Source organism: Cannabis sativa, chromosome 1 (genome assembly GCF_029168945.1).
Source record: "Cannabis sativa cultivar Pink pepper isolate KNU-18-1 chromosome 1, ASM2916894v1, whole genome shotgun sequence".
In the NCBI taxonomy this organism is placed as follows: domain Eukaryota; kingdom Viridiplantae; phylum Streptophyta; class Magnoliopsida; order Rosales; family Cannabaceae; genus Cannabis; species Cannabis sativa.
Window position 1 is genome coordinate 74970258 of NC_083601.1, and position 14260 is coordinate 74984517.

The 14260-nt window shown below is 30.4% G+C and overlaps 1 protein-coding gene across 1 annotated transcript; it reads left to right on the plus strand.

The window, feature by feature from the left end:
* Positions 1–11969: 11969 nt before the first annotated feature.
* On the plus strand, positions 11970–13828 carry LOC115705144 (exopolygalacturonase-like). The gene is made up of 4 exons (XM_030632386.2): positions 11970–12155; positions 12284–12592; positions 12696–13217; positions 13345–13828. The coding sequence occupies exons 1-4, from the start codon at positions 12027–12029 to the stop codon at positions 13588–13590; spliced, it is 1206 nt and encodes a 401-aa protein (XP_030488246.2). The 5' UTR covers positions 11970–12026; the 3' UTR covers positions 13591–13828.
* Positions 13829–14260: the final 432 nt, after the last annotated feature.

The following is a 14260-nucleotide window of genomic DNA, read 5'->3' on the forward strand; positions in this document are numbered from 1 at the left end:
CGGTAATTATCAGCAGGAACCTCTTACATTTGCCTCCGAATTTGCTCTGCATGGACTCGGAGAAGCTTAGGCTCCTGCAAAATTCAAACCATTAAATCAAACAAATACTCAGAATACAATATAATTGTGTCATCCCATGAAAAAAAAATAAGCCTTTGATTTAATCAAATCACTCATATCTAATGAAACAGAAAGAAAGAGAGAAAGAGAGAATATTTATAAATTAATATTTTTTTAATTATTTTATATTCGGGAATAAGAATAAAATAAAAAGAATAAGGTTTGAAAATAAAATGACTGACATATCATCATGTAATAAGTAAAAATAAAAAATATTAATTTTAAAAAAATAATTAATAACAATAAATATTATCCATTTGATCAAATCTAATGGTCAATAATTAAATACCCGTTTATGGGTAATACCCATTAAGAGCACACCCATATATATATATATATTTAGTAGTTTAGGGGTATTCACAAACTATCTAATCCAATTCAGTCCGCACGATCCAATCTAATTCAATATGCAAAATGCAGATATCTACACTGATGCAGATTGGATAAGATTGAAAAATTTAAAATCCGCAAAAAATAACCGACCCAATCCAATGCGCACTTAATTATATATATATTTTTAAAAAATTATAATATATAATAAACATTAATTTTCTAGTAATATTACAAAAAAGACACTAACTTTTAATTTTTTAATTTTTTAGTAATATATTGAGTTGGCACATTTTATTTGTTTTATAATAGAAAACACGAAAAAAAAAATATTCTTATTTACATATATAGACACATACACATAAATTTAAATATATATTAGCTTATTTATTTTAGTAATGGATACATATATATTAGTGCAAATCTAAATATGAGTATTTATATATTAGTGTAAATCTAAAGATAAGTACATATATGTGTATTGGTTTTATTTGTATATAAATAGAGATGAAAATAGATTATTATTGGAGATTAAGAAACAATAGTTTTTTTTTAAAAAAAAATTTTAACGAAATGTTATATAATTTATCATGAAAAAAAACAACCGATCCAAAATAATCGATCAAATCCGCACTATTGGAGATTGGATTGAATTGGATTTAAATTGTTATGCGGATTGAAATAATTCGCACCTAATGTGGATTGGATGTTGTTTGACAAAAAAAAAATACAGATTGAATGGGATGAATACCCCTAAGAGAGAGTCCATTCTCTTCATATATAATAGATAGGATTAATTACAATTTATTATAAAATATTGTAATGTTACAAAAAAAAAAAAAACAAAAAACTAAACAGTAAACACTGTATATAGGAGAATTCTTCTATTCCTATATGTATATAAGTTGCTCCAAATTTTGAGATTGTCCAATTTCGCAAAAACTATTATTTTAAGAAAAATCTACATCAAGAACCCTTTTTCTTATTTTATTTTCAATAATGACGTTACATATTTAAATCACAATATTTGTCATTTATACATAAGGTGTATTACCTCCAACTAATTTTTTATTACTATAAAATCAAATAACAAAAGATTGTTATAGAAAAAAAAAACAATTAATAAAAATTTCACTGTACACTCTAGATTACAATTCAATAGTTTTATGATTAACTCAATAAGTTTGAAAATAAACTTGAAGATTACTCAAATGTGTTTTATTTTTATTTTTTTTTTGATAAAAGAAGAATAAACTTCATTAAATAATCAAATCGTTCATCAATACAGAAATGAACTCCAAGGGAGCATTGCTCAAACTCAAACTACGATCAGCAATAGAACAAGTGGATCTCGCTAAATAGTGAGCTCCATTGTTTGCAGACCGTTTAACAAACTTTAAAGAAACAAAACAATCTTTCAATTCATCCAACAACCTTTTGCATTTAGTGATAATTCTACCAAAATAAGAAAACATGGTAGAAGAGCTACGGATAGATTGAATAGCAACAAGGCAGTCCGATTCTACTTCCACACGACTCTATTGTTTTTCTTTAATCCAACTCAAAGCTTCATGTATACCAATGGCTTCGGCAACCTCAGGAGAGACAACTCCTCTTACACATTTGGCTTTGGCTTCCAACAGTGTACCATTATGAGATCTAGCAACACAAGAGTAGCAGTAACAGTTGGTTGAAGAGAATATTACAGCATCGGTATTAATCTTAATCGTATTAACATTTGGTAAGGTCCAATGCTCATTACCATCTTCAGGAAAAGTAATCCTAAAGATGGATCGAAATTTTTATCTTGAGCATAAAGCCATTGATTAAGAACCGTTTGTGCCAACACTACAACATCCTTGACTTCAACATTCTTTTGATTCCACACCAGTTCGTTTCTACTCTTCTAAAGTGCCTAACATAGCATAGCCACCAGCTGTCTACTTCTTCCACTCCAATTTTTGAAAATCCAATTGAGCCAACTAGGAAACGTGCTAGCCACATCAGTAGAAATACCTGGTTCTAGCTCTGTCCAGCAGGCTCTAGAGAAAGAACATGTGACCAAAATGTGGTTTATAGTTTCATTTTCGAGATTGCAGAAAGGACACATAGCATTGACAGCCACATGCTTTGTTTGGAGCTGAGTTTTCATGGGAAGGCAATTAGTAGAGGCTTGCCATAAGAAGTTCTTCACCTTTGGAGGGACTTTTAAATTCCAACACTTACGTCAGAAACCTGAAAGGTCAGGTGTTGCAAGCGGCTGTTTCCCTTCTTGAATGATAGCATAAGCACTCTTCACAGAATAGTTTCCCAAGTTTTCTTTCTTCCATTACAAAATATCCGGCTCTGTGACTTGAATAGGGATACTAACAATTAAGTTAATATCTCTCTCATTGAAGATGTCATGGAGTATATCCATATCCCATTGATCTTGGTCTATGGACATTAGCTGAGATACCTTTTTGTCGAGGAGGGAATCACATACAGTGTGCACATAAGGGTCTGAAATATCACGCAACCAAGGGTCATTTAGAATATTAACTGATGCACCAGAACATACCCGAATTGCAGCTCCTTTTTTGAGCAGTGGTTGAGCTTCCATAATGCTTCTCCACACAAAACTTGGGCTGCCACCTATCTCAGCTGAAAGAAAGGAGCCATTGGGGTAATACTTGGCTTAAAACACCCGGATAACAAGAGAGTGAGGTTGTACCATCAATCTCCAACCTTGTTTTCCAAATAGATCCACATTAAAATCATATAGATTGCGAAAACCCAAACCTCCTTGCAATTTAGGCTTGCATATACGATCCCAACTCATCCAATGAATATTCTTATCCTTTTTGGAAGAAGAACTCCACCAGTATTTGCACATAGCACGTTCCATCTCTTTACTTGTTTCAATTGGTAACAGAAAGACGCTCATTGCATAGGTGGGGAGAGCTTGGACAATAGTTTTCAGCAGTATTTCTTTACCCGCCTTTGACAGAAGTTTACCATCCCAGGACTGAATACGCTTCTGCACTTTCTCTTTCAAAAACCCGAGGATTGCTGACTTTTTCAAGCCTATTATATTCGGAAGGCCTAAGTAAGTGCCATGGTCATCAGCCTCATGTATTCCCATATCACCACAAATGACGTCTCTTGTATAAACATCAGTATTTCGGCTAAAAAAGATTGATGACTTGTTAGGATTTATCTTTTGTCCCAAAGCTTGCTCGGACACATTCAGCAATGATTGCACATTGGAAGTTGCTCTCTCATTAGCTCTGCAAAATATGTAGCTACCATTTGCAAAAAACATATGGGATGCAGTTGGAGCCCCACGAGCAATTTGAATGCCTCTTAACTGTTGTCTGTGCTCATAATGCTTCAGTAATGCCGAGAAGCCTTCTGTGCAAATAATGAACAAATAAGAGGATAAGGGGTCTCCTTGACGTAACCCTCTCCCAGGAATAATAGAGCCAAATAACTTGCTAGCATGAGCAATCTGGTATCTAGCCGAGGTGACACAGCTCATTAGGAGAGAAGTTGTATGATTATCAAACCACCTCTTAGTAAGAACAGCCTGCAAATAACCCCATTCCACTCTATCGTATGCTTTGCTCATGTCAAATTTGAGGGCCATGACTCCATTTCTTCCTGCAGTTTTTCTAGTTCATGTAGTGCATTATCTCAAAAGCAACCATGATATTATCGGTAATCAATCGGCTAGGAATGAACGCACTTTGAGTTTCAGATATAACCTTATTAAGAACCAACTTAATTCTATTGGCAAGTACCTTAGAGACGACTTTGTATAGGACATTGCACAAAGAGATTGGTCGAATTTCAGTCATCGAAGTTGGTTGTTTCTTCTTGGGCACAAGGACAATAGTGGTAGCAGGTAATTGATCTGGAAAAGTTGCATTCTAAAAAAAATCTCTAACCAGCTGAACGACATCATGACGCAAGACATCCCAGAATATTTGATAGAATCCTGGACTCATTCCGTCTGGTCCCAAGACTTGTCAGGGTGCATCTGAAATAAGGCTTTTTTGACTTCACACTCCTCAATCGGTGCCACAATTAGCAAATTCTGAAGCGGGGTAATAGTTTTTGGAATACAATCTATCACCTGATTCATACTAGTAACCGTGGGGGTAAAAAGTTGTTGAAAGTAACCAACCATGACATATTGAAGTCCATCATCCCATCCAACCATAGTACCAGAATCATTACGGAGAGAATTAATCCGATTGTTTTGTTTTCTTGTTTTGGCAGCAGCATGAAAATATTTAGAGATGTGATCACCTTCCTTTAGCCATAGCTGCTTTGATCTCTGTCTCCAAAATATCTCTTTCTTAGTAAGCATCTCAGCAAGCCTTTCATTTTCCTCCTTATATCTCTTGGCTGAATCAGTATCACGTCTCCCTTTTAACAGCTTAATTCTTTTTTTGCATTGAGAAATTTTGGACTGAAAGTTGCCAGTGATCTCTCTTCCCCAATCGGCTAGCACGTCAAAACACTTTGTTATTTTTTCAGGAAAGGATAAATCAACATACTTGTGAGTAGATCTAAGTTCCTGGTAAAATAATTCCAACAACCTACACATTGGCTCGCGGAGCCAGGCATTCTCGAATTTGAAGTTACGACTTGATGGTCTTTGGATTTGGACAGCAGGGACAAGGAGAATCGGGCAGTGGTCTGAGGTAGAGACTTCAAGATTAGTGAGCCTTGCATTTGGAAACTTATCAAGCCAACTTGAGGTGATAAACCCTCGATCAAGCTTGACTTCAATCCAATTTTATGTACCCTTTCCTCTCTCCCAAGTGAATTTGTATCCTTCCATCTCCATGTCAATGAGACCGCAGCTAGTTAACACACTTTGAAAACCTTCAATGAGCCAATTACGATAAGGTCTTCCCCCTCTTTTATCACTTTGACAAGTGACATTGTTCATGTCACCTGTGAGGCACCATGGAAGGCTGGATAACTTTGCAAGATCACTAATAAGCTTCCAAGTGAGTTTCCTTTTAGATCAATTTGGCTCTCCATAGACTCCAGTGAGACGAAATTGAGGCCATTTAGGGGCAGATATAATCATGTCAATATGGTTTGTGATAAAGGTTTTTAATTCCACTTCCTCCTTATTTCCCCAAAGAACAGCAAGTCCTCCACTATGCCCCTGACTTCCTACAGTAAAAGAGCCCTCAAAACCAATGGCCATTTTCAATCTATCAATTTTTTCTTTTTGACAAACTGTTTCACAAAGAAAAATAAAATTGGGTTTCTTTTGGATAATAATATCCTTTAGGAATTGAACGGTCCACGGGGTCCCAAGCCCACGATAATTCTAACTTAAAATGCTCATAATCCTTGGCAGGTCCTTGATTCGGAACCCGCCCCAGACAAGTTTTTTGGGCCACTGTTTTCCATAGGAACTAAGGTACTCAATTCTTCCTCGTCAGATATTAGGCCCACTTCAGTTTCCACACACATGGCAACACTATGGCCCATGTCATTATAAGTCCTTCTTTTTTTAGTCTCAACTAGTCACATTCCTTTTTTGAAACCAGGCTGATTAGTAACCAACTCCTGAATCACGTCCTGTAGAGAGTTACTGAGTTCACTATTTCCACCATCAATTTCCTTCCCTGACATATGCTTCTTCCCACGATCAATGGCCATGTCTGATATCCCCTGATGATTCGGGACATTAACAACTCCTTTACTCCCACGATTTGAGGCATCAATAGCTGGTGTTTATTTCCCATGACAGCTAGCATTCATACCTTCTAATCCAGTACGCAGCCACTGAGCTCCGATGATCTTTGTACGTCGACGGAGCAGTGCTCTCATACATTCGCCATAAGGTTTTTTAATTTCATGTGCTAGTGTATCAAATAACCTTGCACAGAACCTCTCTGAATACCCCAACATCTCACAGATAAAGCAAAAAGTGGGGACATTTTCATATTTGAAAGTGATCCAAAACCACTCTTCATCAAGCTTGCGAAGCCTCATTCTCCTCTTTAGAGGCTTTGATAGATCAATGGTGACTCTAATCCTCATATAATCCCTCCATATGCCCATAAAATTATTAGGTCAGGATTCGACAAATGTCCCTATATAATTTCCAACCGCCTGCAAAATGGTTGATGTCATACATCCAGTTTGAAGATCATGAATCAGTACCCATAGATCCACTGTATCAAGGGTGATACATCGAGGATTAGAACTATTCTTCATACGTGAGATAATCAAAGCCTTCCTATTAAAATACCATGGACTGCCTTCAATGACCCGCTTAAAGTCTATTTCATGGAAAAACTGAAACAGAAAGCGGTTAGCATCCAATTCTTTTATATAAACTCCCTTACCGGGCTTCCACAGAGCAGCAAGAGTCAGTTGCATAGACGGGAAATCCACTGTCCCTGCCGTGATAAAACCTCCCAACAAGCACAGCCGCCAATCAAACACAAACTCCTCTTCCCCCCTCGTATCCCATTCTTGCAAATCGAGGCCACCTTTGGTTTCATCTTCAATAGCTATGTCGTATAGTTGATTGCTTGAACTACTAGATGACGCCATAATCAAAAGACAAAAATCAAAACAGACTACTTATAAAAACAAAGTACGAACAAACCATGACAATAGTCAAGACATTCTCCAATGTGTTTTTTATTTAGTTAACAAGTAAAGTTTATTTTTAACATTTGGTTAATTAAATTATATTATTTATGGAAATGATTTTGTAGTTACATTATTATTATTTTCTTAAAAAATAATATGTGCATGTGTTATTTGTTTGATTTATAAATAACTTGTAAATTTCACTGTTTTTTATATGTATTAATCAATATATATATAATAAAAAATATGAAAGACCAAATGTAGATTACACAATTTTATTTAAATATAATTATATTGTATATTAAATAAAACTATTTTATATTTATGCTTATAATTTGTTATACTATATGAAAATTAATTGGTTTCTACAGTAAATTTAAATGTAACCAAAATTATAACTTTAAAATAATTAATTAACAATTTAAATATTTACCAATAAATTATGTGATTTTTTTTTTGAATTTTATTGTAACTTATTAATTTATTAAATAGACTTGAAACTAATATAAATATTTTTACAAAAATAAAATAAAAAAGATGCGTAAAAATATTTAAAATAATAAATTTATTTAATATAATCTAAAATTAAACACATAAGTTTCAAAGTAACATAAAATGTTTATAGAATAATTAGTAAATAAAAAAAGAGTTTATTATATTATATGACAATTCATTAGTTTCGAAAATAAACCTTAAGGTTACCCAAATGTATTTTAAATAATAAGATAGCATAATATAACTTAAAAATAGCTAATTGATTGTTAAGATGGTTATAAATAAGTTTTTGAGGTAACCAAATTGTATCTCAAATTATATAATTTAACAATAAATTTTTTTACGTAAGAGTACCTAATTAGTTTCTTATCAACATAATAAGTAACCAAAAGGTTATTTTTGAAAACCGAGGAAAATAGTAAGAAAACGAAATTTGGAATTAATTTTGTTAAAGGCATATTATTTTGAAATTAAGGTATTTATTAATGATGTGGCAAAGGTATTACTATAATTGAGATTTATTAAAATATTTTTGTAAATAATTTATATTTTAAGTATATTATTGAAAAAATTCTTAAAATAGGAATTTATTGTTTTCATGGCCAAATAATTTAGAGATATTTACATATAGACACGCTTTTTGTCTTTTATTATTAACTATAACCTAATCTATCTCAATAACAAATTTAACGTTTCTTTTATACCGTTTTAAAACTATTGGTACTGTTCACATTTTATAGCTAAGCTCACACTTTTTTTTTTCTTTTTAAGTAAGACTTGTAAAATTAAAAATTAGGTAATTACACATAGAAACAATAAAAATAAAATAAATATTTTTTTTCTGCAACTTAAAAAAAAAATTATAATCACACCACTAATTGTTTAGCCTCAAAAATTATACAATTACGATTTAATGTTCAATATGATCATTTTGAGATGTAGAACTATATATTTTTTGTCTTCTTTAGAATCAAAGTAATTACTGAATTACTAACTATACTAATTATATACTCATTATTTTTTTTTTCAAAAAGTTATATACTCATTAGTTAAATTGCAACAATGTATACAAATAATTATAAAAGTAAAAACTTTATAAACAAGTAGCCAATTGGTATATAGGATTAATTTACTAGTTAAAATATCATTGGCCCCACTAAAAATCCCAACATCACAATATTTTTTATTGTCATCATTAAGCAACTATTTTTTTTTATCAAAATATACATATTAAAAAAATAAATTATTTTTGTGTTGTATGTAGAAAAGTAACTTCGTAGTTGCTTCTAAGTTTCATTTTAGGTATCACCAAAAACTAAGGTGCTGTTTGGTAACACTTTTGTTTTCTAATTTTTTAATCACAAAATGAAAGTAAAATTTTTGATTTTAAAAATTTTGCTTTTGAAAAATAAAAATGCGTTTTGTAACCACTTTTGTTTTTTAATTTAAAAACAGAAAACAAAAGTGTGTTCTGTAAAGTTCATTTTCATTTTTTGATTTTATTTACGTCGGGTCTAAGTCCGGGGTCGGATTTGGGTTCAAGTCAGAGGCCGGGTTCAGCGCCAAGGCCGTGGGGGGATTTGGGTCCGGGTCATGATCGAAGTCCAAGATATTGATCAAGAAAAAAAAAACTGTTTAAAAAAATATTGAAAGTGTTTGTTTTTTGTTTTTAAAATTTTGATTCTTAATTAAAAAATTGAAAAGTAAAAACATTTTTATACAATATGTTTTTGAAAAATATTTTCACTTTTTCAATTTTAAAAACAGAAAACTGATTAAAAAAATGTTACTAAACGACACCTAAATAATTGATTTAGTTGCTTTTTATTATGATGACAAATGAAAAATATATGTATTTCTTACATGTTAAAATGACTACATTCAAGAGTAGTTTATTTATTTTTTCATTTAGTTAGCCAAAAAGTAACTAAATTTTTAAATTAAACAAAATTTGATATATAAACCAAATTCAAAGGTTGCTAAAAAATACTTGGTTATTCACGGGTTTATTTTTCTATATAATTTACATTTTACTTTTATATTTAGTTTTTAAAATAAACTTGAAAGTTACAAGTATGTAACTTAACAAACAATTTATATATGAAGATGTTTAGGAGTAATTTTTTAAAGTAATTAAAAGTATTCTAGATAATATGATATAAAAAATAAAGAAATCGGTTTATTTTAAAATAATAATAATAATAATAATAAATAAATGGATAAAAAAATGTGCATTTTGATAATATGTGTTACTACATAGCAATTTATAAATTGTTAATATATTTTTATGCACATAATTATTTAATATAAAGCATATAATTTATAAATTTTCTTATATTAAATGGAACTATTTGCTAAATATGGTAGTTTACAATTTATTAGTTTCTAAATAAACTTGAAGGTGACTAATATGTAACTTAATAACTAATTTGTATATTAAGATATTTACAATTTTAAAGTAACTAAAAGGTATCTCACACAATATGAAGTGAAAATAAACAAAAAAAATGTAAAAGCAACTAATTAGTTAATTTTTTTTTTTCTTTTTAAAAAAAAAAAGATAACAAAAAGTGTATTTTTGATATGTTGAATTACTACATAGTAATTTTTTGATAGCACGATAATTTGTTCATTAATTTATAAAAGGTTACCAAAATACACTTTAAATAATTATAAGATATATAATATAATCTAAATGTAATTAATTTGGCATATTAAGATTTTCAAAATAAATATTAGAAATAATCAAAAATGTATCTTAAATAATATAAACATAAAATAAGTTTTTATAATTGATAAAAAATTAGTGACTACCTACATAGCTTTTTTGCTAAATCAATTATATATAATAACTGTCTGAATTATATAAGTATCTCGTTATCCTATATTGTAATTTATTGGTTTCTAAGTTTGAAAATAATACAAAAATCAGCTAAAATATAAATTTAAGCTTCAATTAATTAATTAAAATAAAGTTGCTTGTATAAATGTAATTGTACTATTTTATTGATATATAATAGGTAATTAATTGGTTTATTTTGATTTTAGAAATAATGACAAAATATATATTTTAGAAAAGTAGATCATGAAAGTGTCATTGAGCTCAAATAATAAGTAATGTAGTCAGAATTTATTTTTGAAGTTTTAAGAAGTGAGAAAATATCATGATAGCTTGTTTAAGGAAACAAACAAACACTAAATCAGGGATATAATTAATTTCATTCAGGTATAAAATAGTTAAACGTGTTGCCGTAATTGTATAATATTAATTTTGTACGGTATAATTGTAATTGATTTAATTATTATGTATAGATATAAAAATTTCCCAATAATTTATCATATGCATATATGCACAATCAAAACACGTGCATCATGAGGCCATTCGATCGAGCACACAGTGAAAAATGAACCTTTTTATTAGCTACAAAATTCTAAATGGATGGAACCAGCTAGAGATAGCCATTAATATATTATAATAAAATAATCAGGACTAGTATAGTTCAAATATGATCTATCTCTTCATTTAAATATTAAAGCCAGCCACTTGAGAACCTATAAATATATATAATATTATATATATATGTAGATTTACTTGATTTCCATGGCATGTATAGGAATATCGTGTTTGGGAAAAACCAGAGAGATTTTGTTCCAATTCATTGAAAGTTCAAACCACGTACTGGCTTTCTTTCAGATATTCTCAGATTTTGTTGTTGCTTTAAAAATTATATATGTATAGTATATAGAGGATATATATATATAAATATTTTTATATATTATATTACAATGTTTTGATTAATTGATTAAATAAATATTGCAAATTAAATATTATTAGTTAAATAAAATGGCGAACTGTTATTATATTATTTTTTACATAATAATACAATGTTTGATTAAATTAAATCTCACAAATGAGTTTTCTCAAGTAACATTTTCGAAGGTTATTCCAAATTACAATTGTAAGATCCCAATCATATATCGATATGTAAGAAAAGTTACATATATATATATATATAATTATAGATGCATCTTTGAATTGATGTTGATGAGCTATAATATTTTATTGTTCTTGTAGAGACATTTTTGTAGACAACCAAGGAGTGATAATGTTACAAAATTGCATGTGATTTGGAACATTTTGGACATTAATGATCAAAGATATAGAAAACTTGATGCAGCAAGCCTAAGGCTTCGCTTTCCTTTTTTTTTTTTTTTTAAATTTCCTAAAATATATATATATATATTTATATATAGTTAATTCATGATCATTGATTTATTTTCACGATGAGTATTTGATGGATCACTTGAGAAAAATTCAAAAGATAAATTTAGTAATAATTTGTTGACATCTAGTGGTCCTTAGAATTGTATGTTGCCTATAAATTGATGGAAACAAGACAAATAATTTCATTCTTCATTCCAAGTGTTCAATTAAAATTAGAAAAAAAAAAAAAAAACTAGACAAAATGGTTCTACAACGAAACAAGAAGGTTTCCTTTTTGGTTGTTGTTCTAGCAATTTCAGTAGCAACCATTAATTGCCAAACCTTTGATGTGACCAAATATGGAGCAAAACCTAATGGTCAAATTGATCAGGTAATTAATTATATTAATCAACTTATCTCTCTTTGCATAATAATAAATTAATTCATATTTCTACATATGTAAATATCAATTAAGCTTAAAAGAAAATATGGGTGTTTGTCTAATTAATGTGTACGTAGGCCTTAGCGGACGCTTGGAAAGAAGCATGTGCAGCACCATCTAAGGCGACAATAGTAGTTCCTAAAGGGACATACAATTTAAACAAAGCATTTTTTCTGGGACCATGCAAGTCTCCTGTTGTGTTTCAGATGGACGGTATACTAATGGCCCCGAGCGCTGCCAAAGGCTTTAAAGATGGAGAAGGTTGGGTCACTTTTGAAAAGCTCCAACACCTAACTATCACTGGTACAGGAACTTTCGATGGTAATGGTGGACAAAGTTGGGGAAAGAAATGCAAGAGAACAGATTATTGTGAACAACTCCCAATTGTAAGCTTACTTATTATACATTATTATATTACTATTATTTACTTTATTTACAAACTTAATAATAATGTGTGCTTCTCTTGTTATATTTCAACACAACAAACAGAACATTAGGTTAAATTTTATAACTGACTCTGTGATCGAGGGTATCACAACAAAAGACAGCAAACAATTTCACTTCACAGTTTTAGAAGGAGAGAACTTGTTATTCACAAATCTTAAGATAATAGCTCCAGAAGAAAGTTGGACTACGGATGGAATCCATCTTGGTCGTTCGACCAACATCACTATCACTGACACCACCATTGCAACTGGGGACGATTGCATCTCTATTGGAGACGGAACCAAACAGTTGAAGATCACCAAGGTAACATGTGGGCCGGGCCATGGAATCAGTGTTGGCAGTCTTGGAAAGTATCAGAATGAACTTCCAGTAGAAGACATCACTGTCACTGACTGCACATTCAAAGGAACCTCAAATGGAGTCAGGATCAAGACATGGCAAGGGTCTACTGATGGTGTTGCTAAGGGCATGCACTTTGAGAAACTCACCATGGATAATGTTGAAACGCCAATAATTATTGATCAGAAATATTGTCCATGGGGCGCATGCACACAGTTTGAAGGGGTTCGTATTTATATATATATATGTTAGATTATTGTATTATATTGAATACATATATTTATATATATATATTGTTTTGTGTGTTAAATTCACATGTTATGTGTTTGTGTGTGTATATATACGTATACAGAAGCCATCTAAGATCAAGGTTAGCGATGTGGTGTTCAAAGACATTAAGGGAACTTCTTCAACTCCTAAAGTTTTGTATCTTGTTTGTGGGGCATATCCGTGCGAAGGTATACAACTTAATAATATTGATCTCAAAACTACTGGTAGTAAGATTAAAGGGCCAGCCAAATCCGTTTGCACGAATGTTAAACCCGAGATGTCCGGCACTGTGAACCTACCGCCTTGCACTACTGATGACTCTGCATAATCTTCAACAACAATTAATCATTCATTCCTTATTATAATGAGTTATTCATCATGACTTATAATAAATGAATTAAATGGGGTACAATTCTTAATTAGTGTCTCCTATCTCCATTTTGTTTCTTTTAGATTGGTCATTATTTTGACCTTCACAGTATTGTATTAATTTATGTGGTTTTATTACAACTTTACACAGTTGCATGACTTTAATCTTAATGATGTCCTTAATATGTTCACACCAAGTTTGTTATTAGGGTTTATGCTATAAAAATAAGTATTTAATGAATAAAATATTACAGAATATATGAAATATAAATATATTATAAATGAATAAGTTAATTATAGAAGTATTATTCATTAATATCAGAAAATTCATATAGTGTATGATCTTGTAAGAGTATAAAAGAATTAATATCATACCATATGAATAAAATAAGTCGATAATGTATTAAAAGTATGTAATCTTTACTATAAAATTAACAACTATGGTTTACTAACCACTAGCAATGTAACGCCCCACCTTTTGTAATTAGACAAGACAGTGAAAGCTTGTGTAACAAGTAATTGATTAGTAATATAATAAAATTAAGAATTTTTATATCTATTTGTTTTTGGTAAATCAGAATCATGTATTGCTCAAAAACCAACCATTTACACCTATACATCACCTTGAT

Bases quoted from the DNA above. Each gene is read 5' to 3' on its own strand.
- LOC115705144 (XM_030632386.2), top strand. From the start codon at position 12,027: ATGGTTCTACAACGAAACAAGAAGGTTTCCTTTTTGGTTGTTGTTCTA. The intron at 12,593-12,695 runs GTAAGCTTACTT...CACAACAAACAG, and splicing joins ATTGTGAACAACTCCCAATT to AACATTAGGTTAAATTTTAT. The intron at 13,218-13,344 runs GTTCGTATTTAT...ATACGTATACAG, and splicing joins CATGCACACAGTTTGAAGGG to AAGCCATCTAAGATCAAGGT.